The sequence below is a fragment of the Nothoprocta perdicaria genome, unplaced genomic scaffold, assembly GCF_003342845.1.
Source record: "Nothoprocta perdicaria isolate Ctin4 unplaced genomic scaffold, notPer1 scaffold_23, whole genome shotgun sequence".
Lineage (NCBI taxonomy): Eukaryota > Metazoa > Chordata > Aves > Tinamiformes > Tinamidae > Nothoprocta > Nothoprocta perdicaria.
Genome location: NW_020455455.1, coordinates 4,007,299 through 4,034,602, shown reverse-complemented (window position 1 = coordinate 4,034,602; position 27,304 = coordinate 4,007,299). Strand labels below are relative to the sequence as shown.

Below are 27,304 nucleotides of genomic sequence, written 5' to 3'. Positions count from 1 at the left end.
TTGGGTGCTAGCTACTTGATAACAAACTCCAGCACAGATCCTAGAAACATACTGCACTTTAAGGTGAAAAGGTTGCCAATAGCATAATAGCCATTGTAGTGTTCCGGGTGATGTATGGAGAGACAYTGACTCCCCTGGGAACCATCAGGACCTTGTAGCTGAGGCACTACAAAAATCTGACTGACGGAAAGGAAGGCAAGAACATTTGCCTGATAATTTATACATGACAACAACAGAAACTCACAGTAAACTACCAAAACAAGCCTCCAGTTTTCCACTGGTCTTGCTCATCTGCAGATTTTGCACCTAAGTGAATTAGAAGCTTAAATACTGACTACATTAAAAATTCAAGGGTTTTGACTATTTTGTTTTTTAAGTACAATCCGAGTATCTGATTAGGTCCAGTGACGATGCCCACAGACTAAATTATAAACAAAGAAACTTCAGAAAGACGGGGATGGAAGGAATATGCATGCACTAGAGAGGTGCACTGCAGGGCTTTGTTAGAAATCAATTCCTCAAATGTGTAGAAGACATTCTAAGCGTGTCCTACTATTCCATCAAAAAGGATAAGTACTGTGGCAGAGTTTCTGGAAGGTACTGTACCAGGCTCTGTTTGGTTTGGTGTAGAGGATCCACTAACAGCTTGATACATTTCTTCCTTAATTCTAAAGCAGCTGCACTGCTGGTCTAGGGTATAGTGCTAATGATGCCAGTGGCGGGATAAACACAGGTAATGTCAATATAAACTTACCGATTTCTGCTTCTGCTTAGCTACAGCAGCATGGAAAAGAAACAAAGAATAACAAAGCATGCATGTTATTGGCTTGTCAAAGGACGCAGACAGTTAACAGGACTAGAAATGTGACGCAGTGCAGGTGAGCAGGTGGACAGATGGGAGCTCGGAAGTTGGTGTTACCTTCTTAAAGAAGGGCATTCTTTTCTCTTTGGAGTGGGGTGATGTTACACTGTTTGCACTGGGTTTGGGGGAGCGATGGTTTGCTGGAATATCATTTTCTTCTGCATCTAAGCCAGTGGCATCTATGTCTATAGCTATATACAGACAAACAATTCAGAATTATCAGATGACAGCGGAAGTAAAAAAATAAGTTAAAAAAAAAAAAGTAAAGAAAATAAAGTCATCCAAAGTAAAAAAAAATAAAAATAAAAATCCAACCATGAGTATAAAACACAATAAAACAAGGGGAAAAAATTTAAGGTGTAGTACATTAGGATTAGAAAATAWAAGCCTGTAACAGCTCCTGTAACATTTTCCTCTGATCTTCTTTTATGGAATAAATGAAACMTACACAGAATAACTCTTACAGAACAGATCAGTGGCAAAGTTCTTTTTGTTATACTAGTTTAAATCTAAAGTTACTTTGCTGGAGTACTCAAGACATTCATCAATGTAGAACAACATAATTAGGCCAACTAAATATGAATTATTTAATAGCAATGAGTAGTAATTAAAAAGCTGTATCATCAACAGAAATCTGCAATGTCAGTAGTGCATCTTTAGAAAATTAAAAAAGAAACAATAGCAAAACAAAATGAAATAAAAACAGAAAAAGAACCACATTGGGAGCTAAAAATCACTGAAGATTGGTTGCGTGATATCTACATTTATCTTAGGGCAGATTACAATTGGCTTTAAACTATTTCACCTGAAAATGCAGAGTAGGCATAAGATAGGTTTATTTGAAATAATATGAACAGACCTACTGATAGTGAAAACTATAAAGAAGGGGTACTAGAAARGGGAATATTTACCTCAGGTATCACAGAGACCTGAATTCTGTTGTAAAGGGCATGAGGATGCAGGCAGGGCAAAGGGGAAGCAAACACCCTAAACCATTGCTCTTCACCATCACCATTACCAAAAGAAAGTCATGTACAGCACACAAAGCTTGCACCATAAACATTTTCTTTACCAAGTCAAAATAGTGACAGTATAAGGAAAAATCATCATGGACTTGGAGACAAATTTATTTCCAAAACACAAAGTCACGTCATACTTATGGTAAAGTCCATCAGATACCCGCTACATCTGAAACGAAGGCTGAGGTTCTTCCAGGAGCATTTTCGATGAACAGTCAACCTTGATCTTAACTAAGCTGAGACTCTTCCGGGAGCATTTTCCATTAACAGTCAACCTTGATCTTAACTACAGTATTAAATCTATCTTCAAAGATTATCCTACCATGGCAACAACTATGTGCACAAGAGCGATCTGCCACCTTGCTGTACAGCATCTCCCTAGGGCATAAAGGTCTTACCCATTACATGACATGCACCAACAACACAAGCTTATCTCTATCTTGGCAAACCACCACCCTGAACCAACTCCAGAGAACTGCAAGTAGCATGATGTGCACGGACTTTATCTAAAACCATAATCAATCATGACAAACTATTATGAAACCACCGGAGTGACCTGCTTTCAGCTGCTTGATGGGTGGGACGTCAGTGAATTCCACAGCATGTGCTAATAAATTATGCAACATATACATATGGGTGTCACAAGCCTACGTGCAACTACTGATTGAGTGGTGGCTTGGGACACTGTCCCTTCTGTTTGCRTAATGTGTATTTTCCCATTTCATTTGTCTACAAGTGTAATTCTATGATTCGAAACAAGAGTTTAGTCCCAGAATGCTCATTTTAAGTTGACCTTGCCAGGAAAGAACATGAACAGTTCCACCCCCTGATTCTATATTCCTGCTCCTAAAAACAGCCATAGAAAACATGTAACGTTTTCTTCTAACAACACAGATCCTTCATCTTCTTTATAAGAATAAAAAGAACATATTATCCTTTGCTGAATATAGCCTGGCACAGATACTTTACAAATTACCCATAATAAGGTATATTAAGGCTTCTTTGATTCTATGTTCAACTAAAACCAGCTGCAAAGAAAATGGGAATTGTTAAATTTTCCTGTAAAATAAAAAAGCAGCATTTGATCAGCTAGACACCATATAGTTCAATATACTATCATTATTGCAGAAGCAACTGCAATAAAACATGTCCAACTTAGAAACATCATGAAAGTCCCTTTCAATGTCAAAAAAAGAAGAAACACTGCCAAATATGGATGAAATTATAGTCTGAAATCTCCAAAATCTCATGCTCATCCAGGAAAGTGTCTATTTTCAGAGAATAAAACTTTTCAAATACTGTTTTGATACTTGTTATTATTTTAGTTTATATTGTATTGATATATTGTAAGTGAAAAGAAAAACTTTCTTGGTTGATATTTGTCATTTTGAGATTTTTTGCATCCTTCCTGTCTCTTTTTTCATTCTAATTCTTCTCATTACATAGTATCTTCTGTAATTGCCTTTTAGTTATTACAGTGTTTTTCCCTCCCACCCCCAAGACATTTTTCCTACAATCCTTGTTCTGTTTGATGGTTCATGAGGACTGTCTGGATTGATTATTACAAACAACTTTAAGGACACAGTGTCTCCGTTCATTTTTTAGCAATTCTCCATCTTGTTAGATCTTGTTGAAAAAAAGAAATCCCAGGCTCAAAGTCAAAAAAAGGAAGTTGACTTACTCAAGTTCATACCTATTCAGTTTATCAAACAATTGATGTATTTACTATTTACTATGCTTTCCCAAGGGGAAAGGCTGGGAATAGCAGAAATGCTGCAGGTCAGAACTGATCTCTACTTRTAAGTGAGGCAAGCCTGCATTCACAGGCACAAACTAGTAACAAATTACAACCCATTCACCCAGTTAYTCTTCTTGGCATGTTTTAAGACATAAAAAGAAGAATCCACTAAGCAAAAATTTTACAATCATACAATAAACTAAAATGCACTAATCCTAAGTATTTTGCAAAACTTCCACATAACTGAACAATAACAGTATGTTAATCTCCAGGAAATCACGCTTTTGCAAACCAATACTGAAAGAAACAACTCAATTCAAGGAAATCTGCAGCATCACTAGTATATATTGATAAACAAACGTGTTCTTGCCAAGCATATAGGCTTATCTTTGCGTTACATCTAAAACTAGTCAATTGGTCGATTGTCTTACCTCTAAAATTCTGTAAAATTTCACATGTATGAGTTATTCTGCTATAGAACTGGATTTTTACAAATGAAGAGTATTACAGTATTATAGAAACTCATTTATGAAATCTCTATGAAATTCTAATGGTTCCATGGGTGTCTTCTACTGGGAAATTGCAGTGACTGAAATAGGRGTCTTACACAGGACTTAACAGTAAATAACACATGTAAAAGGTACATTAAGGTCATACAAAAAAGATTAAAGCTCCACAGTTTTGTACTGRATCTAGAGACATATGAATAAATGAAAAATATATTTTCCAAATAAAATGACAGGAACTGAAGTAGAACTATTATAATTCCGATTTTATCGGAAAGTTGGTTTCATTTAACCAAACAACTAATGCTAATGTCCTATTTCAACTCACAGTGTATTCGCTTCTCACCTCTTAAATCTAACCCAGCCAAAGCTAAAAATCTGTGTCTGTGGATGCTCTGAATACAAATCAGTATTTCTTAAGAAAAACCAAACCAAACAAAACAACCCTGCAATAACAACTAAAAAGAAAATCCAACTAAAAAGAAATTTTTAGCACATAATGCTAAAATTATGTGAAGCACGCGAAGTTGCTGTTATAAAACAATGCAGCTCCTGGTGCTACTGCAGAAACCTCCCAGAAATTCCTATTCTGCTATTGCTGCTGTTTCTGCTAAACCAGAAGGCACTTTTTATTCATCAAGAGTGCTCAGGCCAAGCCTCTAACTACCTCACTGCAAGACAGACTCACTGCTTTTCTACGTCTTCACATAAAACACCATGGTGAAAACAAGGAGGGCAGTGGGAAGACTGCTAACAGCCCTGGGACTGCGTGCACTAGCTGGCATTAATTCCATTACTTCCAACCTTACCCACCTCAAACCACAAGAAAACCACCCTCCCTTATGCCTATGAAGAACAGAAGAAAAATACAACTAAAGGTAATATAAATTCTAACAGATCAGGTGCATGATTCTGCAAAATGCTCGTCTAAGGCTTCGTGATGTACTCACCAGATGATGGAGGCGTCGATTTTCTGGAACTAGGAACTATGTCACCCAAACTGGATGATGAGTTTCCTCCTGATTTACTGGARTAAGGCAACAAATTAGTTTGAAGATTTACAGCTTTCTCAGTATTTGTTCTAGCATATTTATTATCTGTCTTCTAAATAAGCTGCTGCCAGAGAGACAAGCAATATTTCCTCAGCAATAAAAAAAAAATTCCACATCTTACACAAAATGTATGTACATTCTGGAGACTGATAGAATGCAGACATCAGTCAGTTTTCTTGTTCCGCTTTGCAATCTCATTCTGTTGTGGATGTTCTCAATATTTATGATCTTAATGTGGACCAATTATTGGTATGGCTATGAAAAGATCGTTATTAATACTATTACTAATTAATATGATTAATTCTGAATGCAGTGAACATATCTTTCCTAACATACCCACCTAACATCTTCTGTATATTTTAAATTAGGTACAAATTTGTTTGCTTTCTCTCTTCAAGGTAGCACTTACAAGAAGGAACTCTTGACAAGAGTAAATAACACAGTCTAGGCTTTTGTCAAGTTCTGCTTTGTGAAAACCTATCAAAGTTGGACAAAAGATATGTTTTCTGTAATTTTATTTCAGTTAGCATAACAGGAGAAGTACTGAAAATTAATATAAACCATGCTATTTTCCTCTTCAAGTAATTTGATATGATATTACTATCTGCCACTTTCACCATACTGACAAATATTCACTGAGCAAAAGYATTTGTGCAGGACAGTGTTAGAAATTTTGGAGAAAAAATTAAATTCTGGGAAGGAAGTGAATACTGGGTCATCTGTGGCTGTGTTCACAAGAGTCACCACAGGTGCACAGAAGACGTCCTGCTGGCGACTGCGAACTGACCTGGCAGTAATTTCACAGAGCGAAGGCAGCTGAGGACCAATCTGGGCAGTAGTCTGGGCTCCCAGCACAGACCCACTTTTCAATCACTGCTGCCTTTCCTATTGAAGTAGAACCTTTCCAAGCTGTTTTCTCAATTCCAGCTCCATCCTACCCAGACACTCTAAAACCTTTCAGTTTAGTCTATAGCCAAAGAGAAATAAGTGGCATTCGTTCTCCTGTGTGGTAACATTTACTGGAAAGTACAAATACTCTATTAAATATTCTACAACGAAGACCACATCTTAAACTTTGTACTGTGTCTTTATGTGATGGCGAGTAGAGGGTCAAAAAATTGACCAAGCATTGACCTCCAGCATAAAATCTGGTTATCTTAAAAGCTGTATTTGCAGCCAATCAGTTCAACGTACAAAAAAAATTCCCCTAATAAACAATGGATTTAGTTCATGAACAAATCCAACTTAATGTTTTCTGTAAGTTGCAAGATAAACTTTAAGAGTAACTAGAGAAAGCTAGTATCAAATGSTAAAGAATTTAAGGAGATTGATTTTAATTCAAAATTTTGCTAGTACATACTAAATGTACCACCAAATGTATATTTGCAAATGGTCTGTGAAACTTGCATGAAATAAAAGCTACCATAGACTACCACAGACAATTGATTAAGTTTCTGCTTTCTCTCTCTAATGGCAGTGGCATTATCAATTACATAAACAAATACTACTTCCTTACATGATTCAAAGTATTTGCAGCTGCCAATTATAATAATTCAACATAATTATAACACACATAGCACTGATGCCCAAGATGCATGTCACAGTCAATGCTACTGCTTTTAAATGCYTGTTGTTATTACCTGGAGTAGAATTTTCCTTGTTTTGCCTTTTGTTCATGCTGCAGCCTCATGTTTTCTAGTTTGACCGGGCTTGGTATGAATCCTATTTCACAGCCTTCTTTTACCAATCGTCCTATCCACCAGTCATTATTAAATTTCTGAAGGAAAAAAAGAAGGAAAAGTCATGTACTAAGCAATTAGTGAATTTTAGATCATTCTGTTATTATTTTTAATTTGAAGCTAATTCATTTTATGTAATTCCTTCCCTGCAGTTAGTCACTGTACTATACAATTATGGAAATGAAGAATCCTGGTAGTTTTCAGAAATATATTAAAATAATTATACCTTGCAAACTATTAAAATTCCACAGTACTTAAGCAGAGAACTCTTCTTCACAGACTTCATGATTTTCCCTGACTGTTATTTCTCCTCATTTCAACTTTATTCCTTTCTGCTTTGCAGTCTTGACTTTTCATACACTAGAGATGATGAGAAGTCAACAGAGATCTCCTCTGGTCTGTTGTTTTTCCTGTCTTCTGCAATGATTTTCACATCTCTGCTATAACATATTTCTCTTATTCCTTTATATTCACTTAGCTATTTAAAATAAAAATATTACTTCTTAAAGTCTCCAGTTTCTCCAGATTAACTAATCTGTTCTGAAATACAGGCACCATTCCAATTTTTATGTATTTTTTTTTTATTACATACAGCTCATGTGATCCATTTGATCCTTACCATATACTGACAGATCCATAAGGAATGGATATCTTTGGACAACTAAAAATATCCAAATTTACAAATATACAAGAAGTTTCAGTTAATCCCAGCTGTACCGATTTATGAGATTCTCACCACAGTCCGGGTTTTTATTGTTGTTGTTTGGCACAGGTCTGAATAGCAGAATTGTCTGTGTTTTATCTGGAAGGGTAGGGTTTTTTTTCCCCGCTATTATTTCCTACATCAATCCTACATCAATCTTGGCCTAGAATAGGAATTCCATGGGGACCAACTACCATCAAATACAACTTTTGTATAATGTGGATAATTTATTAAACTGTAAAGGAACATTTGAATTCAGAGCAAACTTGCCTTCTTGAATCTGAAGAGATGAACGGAAAAATGTTTAATTTAATTGTTTAATTAGCAATTTTAACTAGTGTAGGAGTAAAAACAATAAAAGAGAATTAATTTCACTGAGAATACATAGCGGATCAATGATATGCAACCTAAATTACAGTATTATCTTTCATTTTGACTACTATAGAAATGTTGCAATGCTTGAAGTAGATTTTAGGATATTTAGCTAAAAACGATTAAAATAAACAATTTTAATTTCACGAAATATAATTGGTTACATCACATCTCTTCCATCCAGGGGGCTCCTATCTTTATGAGTGAGAATACCAACAATTAATACATCTAATAGAAAGCAATTCCCAAAGAGTAAATTCTCAAAATTGCGTTACATTTAAATATCTTGAAACTCAACCTTTTTTAACAAAATATGAATTAAAGGTACTTATATATATTTAAAATGTAAATGGAGGCTGCCATTATATATCTGCTCTATGTTATAAGTGAAGTTTACAAAACCCTTACTTGGCTTGATAAAAGGGAGAGCTAATTAACAACCAACAGTAAATTAAAAACTGAACAGTCATTATTTCTTATACTGTCCTATAGTACAACAGCCTGATACTCATCAAAATTATTTTAATTGATTTTTATTTGGTAAATAGATTAAACCCAAAGGAAATTTTTCTTCATTCCAAAATAAAAGCCTATGGAATTTACTCCTTAGAAGTACCAAAGAGTACTGCTACACAATATATGAAAATGAGGATGGAAATTTTACTCATAAAATAATACCAGTAGTATTTCCTGATTTTCAAAAACTTTAGCAGAAATCTTGGTAGCTAGATGTGTCCAGAAGTGTGGGATGGAGTGAGGATTCTCTTTGAAGTCATTTTTGTTTGGGGTGCCAAGTAAAACACAAGTAGGAATTCATTGCAAGGCAGAATTATGGACATGCAWTAAAATCCTTAAAGATCCAGGAATGACTATGATGCAGTATATGTTTCTTCACGCAGGAAAGGATCCTTAATCTTTGTATTTACTGAGCGTTAATGAATTTAACCTAGTAATGAAGACAAATTTCCCTCTCATTCAACCATTGCAGTACTCTTCATCATTGGCCACGTACATTTTATATTGATTTTTTTTTTATTGCTTGAGCTCTCACAGCAGCACAAATTGGCAAACTCTCCCCATAGACAAGGACAGCATTGATCTAATATGGCATTATCATGATGGTATACATTACAGGAGATTATATTTGCTTGTTCCCCCAAAACAATGGAAAAACAATGTGGAATATTACAGCCAATCATGATTTTTCACTTTTAACCTGCATAATGGATTTCATTTTGGAAATTTCACTTCTCCCAGCATTAGAAAGTACTATAAATACTGATGGAGCAATGCCTGGGAGATGAGACTGCCTACTTGGTCAGTTGAGAGCCCTGGAGGATCACGGCAGGCTGAGGCAGTCACAGATGGGGAGGATCAGGGTACACAGGGACAGCCACTGCCCCAGGTATCCCCTGAAGAGGTTCATCCTGCCCAGGAGTAACCAGGAGCCACCACTCAAATACCAACAGAGCTGCCACTTGGATGCCCCTGGGCTCTGTCCTGCAGCTCCCATCCAGCTGCTCACCTTCTGCTTAACTCCCCTCTGAGCCTGACACCAGGAACCCGCCTACAGCACCTATCGCTGCTAGAAATTCATCTGTGCCTTAACTGCTTGGAAATAAAAACAGATTTATTTTTTTWAAAGTATTTAGTGTACAGTACCTGCCCTACTCCACATAAAGGATACATGTTACATAAATAAAATTATTTTGATCTCATTTTTTTGCATTCCCTAGCACTGGAATCACAGACAAAGTAACACCTCAGCTGAGCTAAGYTTCATATTCAAAACACTTCTGAAGATTCAGGAAAAAATTTCCTCCTTAGTATCTTCTGTGCATTTCTAAACTTTAGTCTAAGTAGAAGAGGGAAAAAATAAAGCAGAAATTGTAGTAGAAAACTTGGGTTTAAAGCCCATATGGAAACAGGGGTAAGACTTCATATGAAGTCTGAAATTACCAGCTTGTTTAAAATGGAAATGAGATGGATGGCCTAGCAAAACTCCTTAATATAACCAAACTGAGCTATATTGTTCAGTACTTCCAGATTCAACAAAGAACATTCCTATTTTTGTCACAATACAGAACARAACAATTCTTAATCACTGTCAAATCTTCACTGCATAGAGTTTGAATCTAAATTACTATGTTTTTGTGTGTTTATATGTATTTAAAAAAAAAGATTATTAATCATCAGTTTTAAGTTACTAAAAATCCTCTTCTTGTGTTTCCTTAGTTTCTGCCCACCTGCATTTTTACCTTTTTAAAGGAAATATCTAATGACTATACTAGTAGATTTCATGAATCAAGGCTCTTCCTATACAACAACCAAAAATTGCATGACTTGGGAAAAATGGGAAAAGGATTTTTAAAAAAAAGGGAAAAGGATTTTAAAAAGGATTTTAATTTCAAGTGTAGGGGTTGTTCCARTCCTTTTATGCTGACTTTCTAGCTCTTCTGCAATAGCTCTCCATTTCTGGATGGACCATTTTATGACAAAACAGAACGGAGGACAAGAAGCAAGGAAAGCTCCTAAAATGAGGGAATCATTCATAAAAGAGCAGTAGGTTGCTTAGGAAGGGTAACATGGGAAAGTCACCACATGACTTGCTTTGGACCATCTTCCAAGGAAGAGCTGAAGAGTGAGGGTTTACATATTTGAAATTCTGTAAAACTTCATTTTTTTCCAAGTGAAACTACAGGAAAAGAAACATAGCGAACACTGATGCCTTCTCAGATAGTTGCTGTGTTCATCCTTAAACTTACCACATTTACTTCTCAATATGTAATTGTTAATAATAAAATATTGCATGCTTCAAGGAAACTTYTGAGAAAAGGGAGGCCTGAAAATACTGGGCTTTATTTTTCTTTAGTACACGTATAGGTAGTACAAGTATAGAGGAGGAGAATGAACCACTGGCTGTTGAAGCACAGTGAAACTCTCGGAGTGTTAGAATGGTGAAATCCATAGATACTATATTATTGAATATGGAGGTATAGATTTTAAAATCTCAAAGTAAGGGATAATTTGACTGTAAAGAATTTATGTCATTGTTTGTAATGAGAACGCTATTTCAGAGAGCATGGAATTGCTTATATACAATTATCTTATGCATAGAATATTTGTATAGTGCTTGGACAAAGCAAAATGTTATCTTAATGATTAAAAAGTGATGGCACTTCTTTTACTCAAAGTGTGGTGGCTCTTAAAGAAAGATTTACTTACGCTTTTGATTTTACTTACTTCTTTAACGTGAAGAAAATCTTTAGCTTCAAATGAGATGGCCATGCCTGGGACCGGAACATCATCATCGTGAGCTGCGCTGTAGCCAACATTTGTCCGAACTGCAAACGCAACAGGTTTGGTCTGCAAAGCAAAGAATTAATAGGGTGAAGATTTCACTTGCAAACATGCACATAAATGCACGTACATACAAGGTCTGATTTCTGAAAGCTATCCTCTTAAAAACATAAAAACAACAAAGAATCCTGCCAACACGTGGCTTGATATTCTCAAAATATTTGTTGACAACAGAAAAGCAAATTCACTTGAGGAAAACGGCTGACATTTTGTTCCGAAGCAACTGAATCATCAGTAAAGCTTGTGAACACACATCATGCTCATTCTGAAGGTCAAAGTCTTCAAAAGTTACCAGAAACTATATACAGAAACTGAAGCACCTAAAATCACTAAATACTGTGGAAAGAGAGCAAAGGCCATACATGTTAAATGTATTCTTTGCCAAAACATGTTGTGGGTCCATCCTGCCAGGCTCCTGCAGACCTTTTCCTTTCAAGGGGCACCAGTGCTGAAAACCTTTCTGCACAGGTACAGATTAAGCACACAGAAAAGGCTGCTGCCCAGCTCAGCCCACACCCTACACCCCGAGTGCTGCCTTTTTCCTTRGTGATGCAACCAGAATGCATCCAAAAAACCTTTATTCCATAGCATACAGCACTCTCAGTTTGTTATTCCTCCAGAATCCGCAAAAAAAATGGAAACATTGGGTAGGAAGAGCTTTAAAAACTGAAATTTGTACCATTTTAACAGGTACTTATTAAAACTGGAAAGCATGCAGCAGATTTAAAAATTAAATATAACTGAATRTATTTAAGGTTGCAAAATCTGGCTATAACTACTGCATTACACATTCCCCAACTTTCCAACTTAACGTTTAAAAGTCACAGARGCCAAGTTATATATTGAAAACATTAACGGTTTAAAAGCTGATCTGCACAGTACAACTTCCTGATATTTCTCTTTTTTTTCCCAGAAAGGAGCTTCTTGGAGACATGCTTTTCCAAAGGTGTCACATTAGTTAATAGCCTAAAACCAGACTTAGCCAGCCTGTCTTTACATATTCTGTGGCTTGACCTCCTGAAGTCAAACTGTTCACTTGGGACTGTATTTGGATTTGTTTTTTTCCTATACATAGGAGTAACACTTTCACCAGCCCAAGACAGCTTGCAAGCATAACAAATCACAACTTTCTGCATCAGCAACAAGTTAAGAATAAATTTTCCAAGTTCCCACATTTGCTAAGAGTTACAAATAGCAAACCACATAGAGCCAGAGAGCTGAAAATGGTTCTATCTTGCTCTTTCTTTCAGCCTTTGTAACTTCTTATCCGTACTTAATATTTTAAGAATTCCTGGTAAGGGGACAAATCAAACAAGGAACAAGTACATTTCTTTTGGAAATACACATTCAAAAAAGCACATGGAAATAATTTAAAACTCTGAATTGGGCATTTGTGTATTGTAAGTTTATTGTTCAGACATATTACCCAGCACTTCTTACTGTACCAAGTACTTCTTTCATATTTTCTCCAAATATTTGTTACTTGATGTGTTTCTCTTAACTTGTGATTTTTCTTATGCATTTATTTCTTGGTGCCCTCTTACAAACAATGTCACGAATACTATGGTTGTCGCCTACTACCTGTTTTTTCTGTCTCCCAAATTTTAAAATAATTCATCCCAAGAATTCAAAATCTTTCCTAGTATTTAGCTCCAAGTAGAATATCATATATCAAATACTTGATTGTCTTTTTTACTAACAAATATAGAAACTACATGAAAGATAATAATAAAATAAATTACTAGTAATTTTTTTTCAATGTAAAATTCTACCATTGTTACATGCTGGAAACCATGCTCAAAAAATAGAAGGAATAATGGACTACTAGATTACATTTGCTTTATGCAACAGAATAAAGTCCAACCCAGGAATTATTTTAAAAAATACAGAAACACCTGAAAAGCAATTCTGATCTGAAATTCATCTGACAGAAAGAGCATGTAGCAAAATATGAATAACAAGAGGCTTAGATGAGTTTACTGCCAGCTTTTATTAACTGTCATCCTGCATGAGAGGATGATAGCCACTATAATATAGAAACAAAGCAGTTACAACCCAACAGCTCGGTTCTAGTAATCTCAACCTTTCCTACTAATCTCAACTCTTCCAATGCAATGCCAGTAGGAGTGTAGGCACCGAACACAAATTCTGGACTCCAGGATGAGGGAAAGGTGTGTAAAACCAGACACACGTCCCTTAACAAGTCTCATGGTTCACCTCATCATTAAGCAGAAGAAGGGCAGCAGAGTACCGAACAATGTATCTGACACAACTTCTCAGCTTCTTTCTCCGTTTTTACAACTCAGTTATCATATATTAAAAATAGTCAATCATTATAAAAACACAGGCAGTTCCATCTCCATGTGARSARGARCTTCTYTCCTGTGMRGGTGMCAGAGCTCTGGCMCAGGCTGCCCAGGGAGGCTGTGGAGTCTCCTTCTCTGGAGATCTTCCAAACCCGCCTGGATGCCGCCCTGTGCCCCRTGCTCTGGGTGTCCCTGCTGGAGCAGGGGCTTGGACTAGATGATCCCTAGAGGTCCCTTCCAACCTCAACCATTCTGTGATTCCATGTGAACTGGGCTAAAACAAAGAAAAAGTCACTGCAATCAGTGATGTTAAATCTATTCATTGACATAATATAAGTTAGCATAAAGTATTGGTTTTAGTATTCATATCCCAAAATGTGACTTTCCTGAATTTAAAACACAGACTAACAGAGCTGACAACTTATATCAACACTACACACACTACACAAAACAGAGGTATCAGCATGCATTAAATTGCTGAAGTATTAAATAGGAGGTTCAACATTAAATATATTATTCACTGTGAGAATTATTTTCTTGTAAAGCACAGTTAACTCTCACTGTAAATATGCAAGGAAAGAATCTTTTCCAAACAGATAGATTAGATAACATTCTTGCTTATCCATTWTCTAATATTTTTATCCCCTCAGATAAAAAAAAGTTTGGAGTATTTTGACCTACAACTAACAGTAGCTGTGGATGAAGGACTCCAGGCTGACGAAACACTTCACGCCATCCTCTGCATCACAACAAACTTCAGCAAGATAACGTCCTTGACATAGTTCTCCAAAGTAATCTAAAATTTCCTGTGAGAGAGCAACGCCTGACTAAGAGGAAAAAGAAAAGGAAACCCTAAAACTTCAAATTTCCTTCGAATTCCTTCCTTCCCTTTTTTTTTTTTTTTTTTTCTTTTAAAGTAGCAGGTAAAAATCTTCCTTAATTTAATGTTATCAAAATAATCACTATGAAATGCTGAACAGATTTTTTGTTGTTGTTTTTTTAGAAAAAGGCAGAATCTTTAGCTACTTTCTAWACAGATATACATAGAAACAGAATGTATTAGATACCGTAATATAACAGTAGGAAAGGAGATACAATTGCCATTATATTAGCTATATAATTAATCATAATAAAAATTAGTCATAATATACATTTGAAACTATAAAAGCTAAATACTAACATATTCACATTGATATTATTTTAAAAGTTCTATAGAACTATAAAATTGAGTAGATTTATTTTCTTGAACTAAGAAGGCCTGAAGTAAAAGATCTAGTTGCTATGTAATTCCCTACCTTTCTAGGAAGTTCAAAGGACCTTATGTCAAAAAAAATCTCTTTTAATTTAAACATATGCATATTTTTTAATATATCTAGCTTTTGCTTACATACACTACAGTTCTAAACTTAGACTGGCTAAAAACAGTTAAGCACTTTCTGTTCATTCTGTAAATCCCCAAGAAAATGTGATGGCAGTTTAGTGCTCAGTTAATCTGCAGTCTTAACTATAAGGATAGATGCTTCCAGATGTTAAACAGTTTTCAATGTTATCTCTCCTATGAAAAACAGTGTATTTTGAAAATCTTCAGAATCAARATTTGCACCTTATTTTCACTTCTTTTCCTGCAAAATCACATCACTCAACAGACAAAGTAACTTCACAAGGAGAAAAAAAACTTGTCTCGGAACATCATCATGCCATGAGGGCAGAAGGTAACACATCCCAGCTTGAGACTTTTTGTGAACCAAGTACTAATTCTGATTTAAACTCAGCAAAACTATATTCACTCATCCTTAAGAGAAACTCTGTCTCCAGACTTCTGGATATGGACATAAATTAAAGTGCCAGTAGGAAGACAAAACTTTTTTTGTTGTGTGTGTGTGTGTGTGTGTGTATTATTTCTTCTTCTCATTTTGCAGGTTATATTCACTTTATACATCTTCATGTATTCCCTCACTACTAAGTCAATACTACTTGTGGTATGATGCTATTTATACTCTCTCACTTGTGTGTTTATGAAAAACATGTTTTCGATACTCCAAACAGCATTTCCACAATAGCGCTCTCATGCAATTAGCTGTTTAAACAAGTATTATTTACACCTACTTGGCTGAACATATCATCCAAAGCAGGACAAAATAATAGAATCATAGAATCTGTTTTCTAGTACTATACTTGAAACACATCAGAAATCAGAAATCTTTTTTTTTTTTTTTTTTTTTTTTTTTTTTTTTTTTTTTTGACATAAACCTAGTGAATGCAGTCCCTGGGGATCCTATCCAAGCAGGCAAATTTTCTGACACAGAATATGCTCGCAGAACAGGTCACCTCCCTCATGGCCACTAATTTTGGGAACACTGCTTGATAAAAGGGGAMTAATCAAGATATGTCTATTCCCCATCCGCCATCAGAAGAATATAGCAAAACAGATCAGAGCATCCTCCAAACTAGTTCTGCTTACTCCTGAGACTGTCCTACATGAAACACCAACCTTAGGGTTGAAGAAATGCAAGCAGGAGTTAAGGAAGCCCTTACTTTCTTCAACTCTGGGTGACGAGGATCTGTTGCCTCTGATCTTTTCTCACTTCTCACTTTATTAAGTCATTCTGACAGCAGAATTGCACTGTATTTACCTTAGTTCACATGCAACTGGACTCCTAAYCAGAACGTATCTATTATGAAGATAATGCCAAGTCAAGAACTGACTCAGAAAATGACTTCAACTATCATTTTGATGAAGTGCTTGTCGAAGTTGGCATTTGTATTCAAGTTCAGAGAATGTGTCTCAAAGCATGTCTCCTCCCTCACTATTTATACTTTATGCTACAYATCATTCATCATGTCCTTGTTTTGCAGATGCCTGCAACTACATCCTGAAAGCAAGGAATTATTTTTCTCTTGGGTAATGAATGGGTAATGGGTCTCTCTCAAACACTACCAGGTCTGTACACATCAAAGCTTAAAATAACAGACAATGTTCTTCAGAATAGGTAAGATGATACTATTCTTGATTTTTTCATTAGTACTCTTGGTAGGGAATAAATACGTCAAATAATGACCTACATATAGCATAGTACGCACAGAGCAGCCCACACTTTCTGTTTGTGTCATAAGCAWTGTTAATACCCCACACAGGACAAAAATCAGTAACAAGGTGATCACCTAGTAACATCTGTAGCTTTGCTTTACTCTGTTGATGACTGAAAGTTAACTATATAAAGCAAAAGAAGTTTAAAACCCAATTGTTTTTGCAAATTACCAGTTTTTTTGTGAGCAATTCTTTTGATTCTTTCGGAGAAGTTTACAATGTTATGAAACACACACTATGATAAAAGCTGTTTAAACAAAGAATAGAAAATTCAAGTTTGCTGATTAAAAAAAATCATATRTGTAAGTAATTGTTCAACCTTTACGATATTATCTGCTCAGCAATCTCACTGCTAAGGAAGAATGGAGATGATAATTTGCAGATGGCCCAAAAGCAAATTAGAGTAAACCAAGGGCTGCCACTAGAAGCATCAGTCAGTGACTTCTGAGCAAGAAGAGGGGCTTCCTGATTCTTGTGCGTGCCATGTACCGAACAATTCTGGTAGGGYAGCAAGAGAAACTCACAGAATACTTTAGGCTGAATGGCCATTCGAGTCACCTAGTCCTATCCTTGATAGAGCTTGCAAGGACCATAGGTAGGTCATGTTGCTCAGGTTGTGTCTAGTTGAGTCTTGAACACCTCCAAGTGCAACAACCTTAACCAGCACTTAACCATCCTCACAGTAAGAAGAAGATGACACAGTGACCATATATTAATGAATAAATTACATTAAAGTCTATAATGGACCACAAGTACTTTAATAAGTATTTAATAAATATTTAACAAGTATCTAACAAGTATTTAATACAGCAGTGCAAGGAAAATGAGATGGTATTACAAATGGAAATGACTGTAGTTTCAGATTATAACTCTCAATGGTCTAAAAGAGCAGCTTTTAACCACTGCAGATTTGAAGAAGGGATAGGAGGACAGAAAGCTTCCTTTCAGGTRAAGACAGCAGTTATGTTACTTTACTGCAGCAGATAATGTTGCTGCCATGATCGCCTGYTTTCTAGTGAGGTAACACCTGAGGCTCGCGTCTCGCACGAGCMCCTCACTGTGCTAGGTGCTATACAAAACACTCTGGACAAAATGTAGGATGTGGAAAAACAGAAAGACACTAGGAGAAAAGAAGACATTCAAATTTTAGTCAATAAGCTGAKTACAACACCAGTACAATGAGACTCWAGATGTTTCAAATCCATATGGCACCTGATRTCAGAATCTCTCTATGTTTGAGAGACAAGAGGTCAACCAGAATATTAATTCTGAAGTCAAGCTGCAAAATTTCTCAGAATCTGAGTCAGTGGTTTGATCTGAGCACACTCAGAAACACATGGAAATACTACGTATTTCCAAAGAATACCTGGAAATATGCTCGGCCATTAAGGATGCCCGTCCTTGCCCTCTAAGGGGCCGCCTCACCAAACCCACAGCCAGCAGCAATCAAAACCAGTGGCGTCCAGCCCTAATGCACACCCTCCCATTAGAAACCCCAGCAAAGAGATGCTCCCTCAGGCCGAGCATCACCACTGCTAACCTTGTGGCTTGCACCCTCCAGGCAGGCTACAAAGGCACCACGTGGAAATTGGGCTCTCCAAGCTCAGGTCTGGTCTTCCTAATGACCCAGACTCCATGGTGAAATCAGCAGAGGAAGTTTCCCCTTGCTCCTTACAGCTACCTAGTATCTTTGCTACAGTAATGCCAGGGTTAAAGGAAGGAGCGTTTAACATGCTAAGCCGGTACAAAACAGAGTCTGCCAGACTGATCTTTTCTTAACAATAGGTATGCTTAAGAGAGATTTTTTTTGGTCTTCTCATACTCTCTAGAGAGACTTCTGTTACTATTTTAGCTCATCTTCACACACAGCTTGAAAGTCATGCTTCCTACTTCCTTTTACGAAATCATATTTGAGCCGAGAGTCACCGATGTCGGCTTACATGCAGCTCAGGAGGCAGCAAAGACTGAAATAGCTCCAGTGACGCACACAGAGCTCTCTGCTTTGAGCAGGGTATTTTTTATTAGAGCAGAATGCCATCCGTCAAGCCTCACCGGTGGCAGGGGCTGTTTGCATGCAGGGGTGCCAGAAAGGTGGATCTTCTCTACATCCCACCTGGGGAGGGAATGGGAGCTACTGGAAACGGCACAGCTGAAGAAGAGGGCACTCCCCTAAAGTCTGTTTGTGCTTACTCAAATATGCTTATTCTGGCAGCAAAATCCAGCAGATGAAAGCTGTCATCTGCAATAAAAATAATTTGATGGGATTTAAAGTTCCTATTTTCGATGTCACAAGCGAGGACATTTCATGCTTATGAGACACTTCAAGATTATGAGACAGCATTTTAGTATTTCCTAACTTTATGGCTAAATTAAGTTCACATAGAGAAAAGATCTGCAGTAACATTTTCAGACTACTTACAAAGAGAAAATTATGCAGGAAAAACATAAATCCATGACACAGCAGACTACAGCAAACACTAAATAAATCAGTAAGACTATGGCAGGCTAGGACTGAAGATACAATTATCATAACCTTCTGAAAAAGCACAGCTTTTTAATTCAGTATTATGCCTCTAAACTTTACTGCTGGCTCCAATATTTAAATATTTTTGCATTTCATTTTTGGTAATTAGATTAGAAAGGCTACATGACCACTGGAATCAGAGGTTAAAAACTGTGGTTAAATAATTGTTATGTTTTTGTAACATGTTAAGTTTATGTTTTTTTAACTATGCTGATAAATTCTTCCTTAGAAACATGTATTTTGTAGCTGGACTGCCCTATTTGTAGAAATTCTCTGAATATATGTTTCTATGACTATATTTTAGAGTTTAACAAGTGATATATTAATTTAGCTCATAAACAATAAGTTAAACAAAAATGAAAAAGCTATTTCAGAGTACGGTAAACTCTATATCTTATTCAGTGCACCTACCCCCTTTCAAATGATTAGATGTTATGGCCACAACTTATTTTATCCTACTCTTCATCTGATTGKTGATTCTGTAGGTCTTGCACCATGTAAGATAGCTTTGATATATAAATTCAGCCGAAGTCTCCTCATCAAACCTCAGTGGTAGCCTAGATACAGATTGCAGTTATGTAACAGAGCCCACGTAAAGTTGTGCTAGAAGGTCAGTTACTGAAGTTGAAAGCCAACTATTCCAGACACGCCAACTATTCCAAAACAGAGGTCCTCGTAGAGCTGTAGCTTGGCCCTTACTGTACAGTATAATGACCAACTTCACAGTCATAGATTTTCCTCCCTGCAYCAGGCCTTTCTTTTGCATGAGGATGCATCTCGCCTTGGGATAAATTAGAAATGTATAGAAACACRGAGACTTCAATAGTATCCTATTTTGATAGATAAACTTTGCGCATTTAAGAGTGTGATTCATCTCTCCAAAGATGACATAAATCACTCTGCCTCTCACTTCCACAAGTACAAAACTATTCCTAGTTTTCCAGTTACATCAAAATTCCTAGTTTTCCAGAATGCCGAGTTTTCCAGTTACATCAAAAATCCTATGCAATACACCAAATAAAAAATATTCTTAAATTTGACAGTCAATATTAATGGAAGCTTTTGATCTCAATCTCTGACTTAGTTGCTCAGCTGGGACACTGTAAAGGTAAATCAATGTTTGCCCAACRTTCAAAGAGCTTCTGTGCAAGCTTAAAAAAAAGGTAATTGACAAAAAAGAGAAATCAGTAGAAAGTGAATACTCCTTTTCTTACTATGCAATGAACATAAGAGTTGGCTACAACAGGAAGATGATGAGAAAAAAAGAGACGAAACAATCAAGAAATGATTTTTTAAATAAAGTCAGACTATACATTGTTCTCAGTAAGACTTAGTAAAGTGGAAAAAGTTTGTGATGATGTAAGTAAAGACTTTAGCATTATATACTCACATAGGAAGGAAAGGTAAGCTAGTGAAGACCACTATTTCTACATTTTCTAGCTTTTGAGAAAATTGTAGACTTAATATTTTTAATACATTGTTTGTGTGTGCATCTGTAATTTTCTAGGTTAWAAAAAGAAAATACCTTCAGTAAAACATTTTCAGTGTCATGATGACATTTTCTATCAGCAGGAGGACTGAAATCTTTGTATTATATTCACTGCCAAGAATTATCTGCAATTTCAGCTGTGAACAGTTTACTGCAGACTGCAGATGCTTTACAATTCTGTAAGAGGAGTAACACTATATAGACCTGAGGCACACTGAATTGCTTTTCGAAAGTACTTACTGAATGCAAAGGAATTGTGAGGCTTTGGAACAACAGCTAATTAAAGCAAAGTTGTTCAAAAACTCCTAGTTCTATCTGAAATATATTTTTAATTAACGATAAAATAATAGGCCTAATAGTTTTAGCAGAATGACAAACAACACAAAGAGGCTCTGTGCTACCACTTGGACCTATTTCAGAGCTCCTCTATTTCAGGTGCAATGCACTTCTTGGGCATTTGGCCTCGCCATCATTTTGGCCATGCTCCTTTGAAAAAGAGGTACATGTTCGCCCAGAACCATTTCCCTCATTGGGGGAATCCCTTGGAGGTTTAGCATCAGCAGAGCACTTGTTTCTTCCATCCTCCATTATAGGCACCGTCAAGACCTTCTCCATATCACCTGGTCATCCCTTTCTGCCAGAAAGCTCCCTGGAGAATTAAGCTAGAGCCATATTAAGGCTTCTCTGACATAAGCTAGGAGTTAGCCAAATCATGCAGGGGAGAAGTCAACAAAAGAATAGCTAAAAGCCATGTTTTTGGCCATTCCTCCTGTTATCTGGGCCAAGTGCAAATCGGAGCCCAAAGATTCATGAGTTCTTCCACTTACTCTCCAAATATACTTCTTTCTCTCACATTAACATTCTAGAAATTAAATGGTTTCTCTTTCATATTTCCTAATAGTCTTATTTACTTTTATTTAAGATAACTCATTTGGATTCCTTGCTCTAAGCACAAGATAAAACAGGTTTCCTGGTGGGTGTATGAGATCCAAGAGTGAAATTTTGTAATGATGCTATCTTTACAGAATATATTATACAGCTGGTACACAGCTAGTCATCTAACCAGCAGATGAAACAGTAGCTGGCAATAAACCTTCCTCTTATTATAGCCACAGAGCTGCTAAGGTTTAATTCCAGGTTGCATGCAGMAAGAGTTATTGCAAGAGCCTAAAAAAGAGTGACATAGAATTCAACCAATTTATTCTTTGCAAGAAAAAAAGAGAGAGAATATCAATATGCAAAGCAGAGGTAACTATCCCAATTGGGGTTTCTAAAAGACTTGATTTTGCCTTGAGCTAGCAGGATCACTCAGTGGACAGAGTCTTCTGGGAGCRTGCTGGGATGTAGCTCTACAGGCCRAATCAAACAAGTGGGGAAATCCACATCCAGATTTAGCAGGGAACCAACCTGAGTAAGGGCATATCCTTGTGTGATACAGGTACTTCTCTACTTGACCATTAGTTTATCCGACAGAATCTCATGCAAAGCAACTTCCCATGTCCTGATGATGGCCACTTTTCCACCCCAATACCAATACAGTAGTAACATATTCACTTATTTAAACAAGTATATAATAGCATAAACAAAATAATTATTAGTGTGCAGTGTTGCTTAAACATTCTACTTTTGTAAAAAAAAGGTTTAYGAGATATGAGGAATGTGACTAAAAAAATTACTTYAATGTTGTACTTAAATCTTATTTTATCTTTGCATTTCTTCCCAAAGAAATGGTCTTTTTACTCATTTAAGCGAYTACTTAAAGTTGTGGATTATTATCAAAGACTTTCAGTACTTCTTTTTATGACTCGGTTCATCTTTTCTGTTGCCCATGCCCTGGAGGACAAAAACAGTTTTACTGACTTTCATCTAAAATAAGCCCTTCTTTGCACAACTGGAATGGAAACTACTTAAAAATACTCAAGTAAAAACACAATGTTARCTTTATACAGCTTTGTAACTTAAAACACTAACTTAAAGTTTAAAATATTAATTGTAAAATAAATTAATTACTATAGTACATGATATTGTGATGCATTTATAAATATTGGTTTCACATGAAACAATATATATAGTGTATCTAATTCCTCATTCATTTGGGACTGAAGAAGAATAACATATTTTTAACTATATTTTGACAGTTAAACAAATTATAAGAATTTAATTTGAAAAATTTAACAATCCCATAAAGCACAGGGCTTTGCCTTAATGTAATACTTAAGCTGCAGACATTTACTGGAGTAAAGCAGGATACAGAGTAACACCTTTGTGTTGGCAATCGCAAGTAGGGCAAACACCATAGAGAGGGTTCCTCCAGGTTTGAGTACAACCAATTGGTAGGAACTGTGAGAAGGTGGAAGTGGGAGGAAGCGGGTAACAGTGTCCTTAAAGTGAAAAGCCAACCAAGAAGTGGGGAGTGACAACAGGAGAACGAATTCAGAGGTCTCCAGGAAAGCAGCTTTTAACGCACTTTCAGTATATTCCCACGGAACAGTGAGATCCCATGGCACGCAGTTCCCAAGGGAAAAATTAGTTCAGGAAAGTGGCAGGTCCTCAGTGAAGCAATATTAAGGGCGCAAACACATACTAACCCCTAGGAAAAAGAAAAAAGATATAAAGTRCATAAGCTGACAGTCAGAGTATACTAAGGAGGAAACTAACATGAATATTACAGAACCAACAGATAGGAACAAAAATTATAACAAAATTATATACAGATGGCTAGGTATATTGAAAACTTCTTTTCTTATAGTTTGCAATATCAGTCACAAAATGTTATAAAGGAAAAGATTGTTTTGTCATCCAAAGAAAAAAAAAGACTAAAGTTCTGTGCTCCTGGCGAAGCAAAAACACAACATATTTTTGGTTTATTTATCTAAAAAATAAAATAAAAATAAGAGTATACTATTAGTGGATATCAAATGCAAGAAAAAAGGTCCTGGCTATGATGGAATAAAATTAAAGTTAGAGAAGAATTGCACAGGGGAGATACAGTCTTCACAGGACCCAAGTTGCACTTGTACCTCACAGTAGCGATCTTTAAGATATAGTARGTGAGGAAAGAGGACCATCTAACAAATGAAGGACCAGTCAGGCCAACTTCTGTTCCTAAAAAAACAGTAAATTGAGTAGAAAGTTTGTAATGGAGAAATTTAGAAGGTAACAAGGAAAGAATCAGTAACAAAATGTCACATAATCCTAAATACTTTCTATGGGMGAATGAAGTTGCAGAAAAACACTCTGGATCTCTCAGCTAGACTGATGCTCTGAAATTAATTCCTGTAACAATCTTCTAAACAAGCTCAGAAAACACTGCTCAAATTGAAAGGATGGTAAATGAACTGCACAATGAACTGAGAAGTTAATAGTAGGTTGCTACCAAAAATGAAAGATGAATTATTTGATCTTCTGCAGCTTTGTGTCCTTTGTCCATTACTATTCAGTATTTTTATTAACTACTTGGATGACCGGATACAGAACATACTTATTAAATTTGCAAATTATAACAAGCTGAGAGAAAACTAAAGWAACCTTGGAAGAAGGGACTGCAACCTAGAACTGCCTTTCTTAACTAGAAAAATGATCCAAACGACAAACAGAGGACAATTTAATCTGGATACYTGCAAATAACCAGACCTAGCAACTCATCAGCTCCCAAACTGTGAGAGATGAAACAACAAACTCACTTGACAGCTGTCTGAGAAAGGCATCGAGTGGCTAGATCATATGTATCTATGTATGTATGTACGAAAAACAGTACCATACAGGATGGATAGGTAAGAACAGAGCCTGCATGACACACAAAATAATCCTTCCATATGGTCTGAGCTTGTCTGGGCCCTCAGTCAGACTCTGTGCAGCTGGGCAAACATTTTGAGAGAGTGCAGAAAAAAAATAGAACTGTCTGGAAGGGAACAGCTGAGGATCACAGGTGCAGAAAACAGCAGAGTGAACAAAGAAACAGTGGTTATTTTTTAATAGCCAGAGGTTTAAGAATCAGTTACATAAATCTCTATCAGGAATTGTATAGGCACAACTCATCCTGAGCTGACGCAGAGGAATGGCTTCTTGAATGTCTCTTGAGATCCCTTTAAATCTTAATGTCATGATACTCTCTGAGCACTTTCACATAGGTTTACAAAGAAAAATATGAGATGGCTAATAAAACACACTTAATTTTGGTTTCATTTATTTCCTTTTTTTTTATTTTTGCTAATATTTGGGGGAAAAAGTCTATAGTTATTATTGCAGAAGCCTAATAATAATTGGAAGTTGCTTAAATCAAAAAAAATGCAATGAATAAAAAGAAAGGATCATTTGAACAGCAGGGCAAAGGACTGTGTAGAATTTACTATTCACAAAACACTCAGATTTCATCTCTGTTTAGCTCCTTCCACTTGTTCGGTCAAACATGTGCTGGACTTCATGGAGTCACCAGCTCAGCTAATCTCTTCTCCTTTCCATAGCTCATGTCACAGTTCTCTTAGAACAGAGATATTTCTCATGATTTTTTTTTTTCTATTTTTTTTGGCTCTAAAGCAAATGAATAGATCATATATGCATAAGCATATATTGGGGCAGCTCAGTAATCCAAGAACTTCTAATGTTTTTATTAACATGGYTTCTAGATGTTACACATAAAAATTCATACAAGCCATATGCAGCTCAGATGGCTGCATGTAAACAGGGTATCCTCAGAGACAGCTAAGAGGAACATAAAAAAAGGCAGCTAAGCCATACAAGGAAAAAAAAGATTGCTTAGGTCTTAAAAGAGACAAGATGGGGTTAGGTCTTAAAGACAAGATGGAGTTCATTACCATCCAGAAAGTTACTGAGGTGTCAGGCAGAAAACAAACCTTTAGGAGAAGACCAAGCCTGCTTAGGGCACAGGTGTGGGTTTAAGTTTTTACAAACACCTTCATTACCTCCTCAAGTTTTCTGTATTTCAAAAATTAGTTAACTTGAAGTAGTTTGAGCAGACGTCAACTACTCTGAGAAATTTTATGGTGAAACAAAAATAATTGGTTGGTTTGTTCCTACCACTGTGGCGAGAGGGCAGATTCCAGAGCAGGAATCACGTTCCTGAAAGCAGAGGCAAACCCTTGTGGAAGAGCAGACCACTGCTACAAAAAGCAGATGGACACAGGCCTATTTGCTGCCGCTGCTGGTCAGGTCACACTGTGTCCATGCCGAGGGTGCATTCCCATAAAGAAAACCTTGGGAGGAGGAAGGAGCTGCAACCCAGGTAACCTGGCCAGGGAATATCACACATCCGACTGAGACTTCACCTCTAGCTGGAGCTACAGCAGACGCAGCTTAGAGAGAGAACTTGGAAAAGAAGATCCACACATGGCTTTTGGATGCCTCAATGGCATGAAGCTCTTTCATAACTACAAAGGGGGGTATACTACCAAAATAAAACTCTTACGTATTTGAAACCATAGGTTTGCTGTGTAAATCTGTACAGAGAGAAGTAGCAATGTACCTGGCTCAACAGTGAAACCCAGATTCACCTAAATCTGCCTACAGAGGACAAGATTACACCTAGAAGTACTGCTACTTGTGCTTGAATAATCCCAGAGTGGGGTCCTACAAAGGTCCCGTCMAACAAAACTGGAAGGAGCCGACCTGACAGAGCATTAGCTGCAGCTTACCAGAATATCTGGGAAAACCACAGAAAAAAAAGGAAGGAAATACAGAAGCACTTTGGCATCACATCCTCTGGGAGAAGTTGAAGATTAACTTTTGCCACTGCCCACGTGAGCAGCTGCCACCCAGGCTATGGACACTGGAGGACACCTGCCTTGGTGGCGATCCTGGGCTGAGATTCCCACCCCCTCAAAGAAGGGATTTTGGAATAATGCTGGGGAATAATGCTGATCCCTCTCCAGGAGGGACCGGTCAAGAGAAAAAGTCACACTACATGTACTGGTCAGGTCAGGTAGCGACATTCAGATGCACAGAAGCAATGGAGAAGTGGACCACAAAAAAAMCAAACAAACAAACGAAGAAAAAAAAATCTCCCTTCGTTGATCCCCACAACAATGTGGATGCCAAAGAGAAACAGATGAAGTCAAATGCAAAGGTGGCAGATGCACCTTCCTCAAAGCTCACAAAAAAAGATGCAAAGAGAGGGAGAAGCACAACTGGGAAATGAAGGTGCTGAGGAGCCAGGAAAGTAGATGAATCCGCAGATTCCTGAAATACAAGATATTAAAAAAAAAAATGCTAACAGGTATTCAGCCACTGCCGATTCAACCCACAAAAGCCACGGCATAGAAAAAAATGTCAGGTATTTTCTATTTCCAAGCTAGTCCCTGTTCTAGAGTCATAGTGACACAGCATAATTATTTAAATCCTAAGATTTCAAAAAAGCAGGTGGGAAAAAAGGATGTAAACAACCTGCTATGCAGAAGTGCTTTATTTCTTTTCTCCCCAGCTAACAGAGCAGGCAGTCACGTAACCATGCCCTGGCCTTAACAGAAGCATATCCCCAAAGGAGAAACTGCTCTCATTTCCAACTTGCAACTAGATGCCCAGGCAGGAAAG

At 36.8% G+C, this 27,304-nt stretch overlaps 1 protein-coding gene and 1 long non-coding RNA gene across 5 annotated transcripts in view; one reads left to right on the top strand and one right to left on the bottom strand.

Moving 5' to 3' along the window:
• Positions 1 to 27,304, bottom strand: part of CACNB2 (calcium voltage-gated channel auxiliary subunit beta 2) — a 77,314-nt gene that overhangs the window by 26,892 nt on the left and 23,118 nt on the right. For 2 of the 4 annotated variants that reach the window (XM_026039432.1, XM_026039433.1), the window contains exons 3-6: positions 11,235 to 11,357; positions 6,818 to 6,954; positions 5,076 to 5,152; positions 920 to 1,053 (exon numbers count right to left, since the gene is read on the bottom strand). In XM_026039432.1, coding sequence (XP_025895217.1) covers positions 920 to 1,053; positions 5,076 to 5,152; positions 6,818 to 6,954; positions 11,235 to 11,357 — 471 coding nt within the window. Of the gene's footprint in view, positions 1 to 754; positions 775 to 919; positions 1,054 to 5,075; positions 5,153 to 6,817; positions 6,955 to 11,234; positions 11,358 to 27,304 lie in introns of all 4 variants that reach the window. The other 2 variants (XM_026039434.1, XM_026039435.1) reach the window with 1 other exon arrangement.
• Positions 4,874 to 14,459, top strand: LOC112947364. The gene is made up of 2 exons (XR_003249398.1): positions 4,874 to 5,003; positions 14,308 to 14,459. It is a non-coding gene; the product is annotated as an uncharacterized LOC112947364 (long non-coding RNA).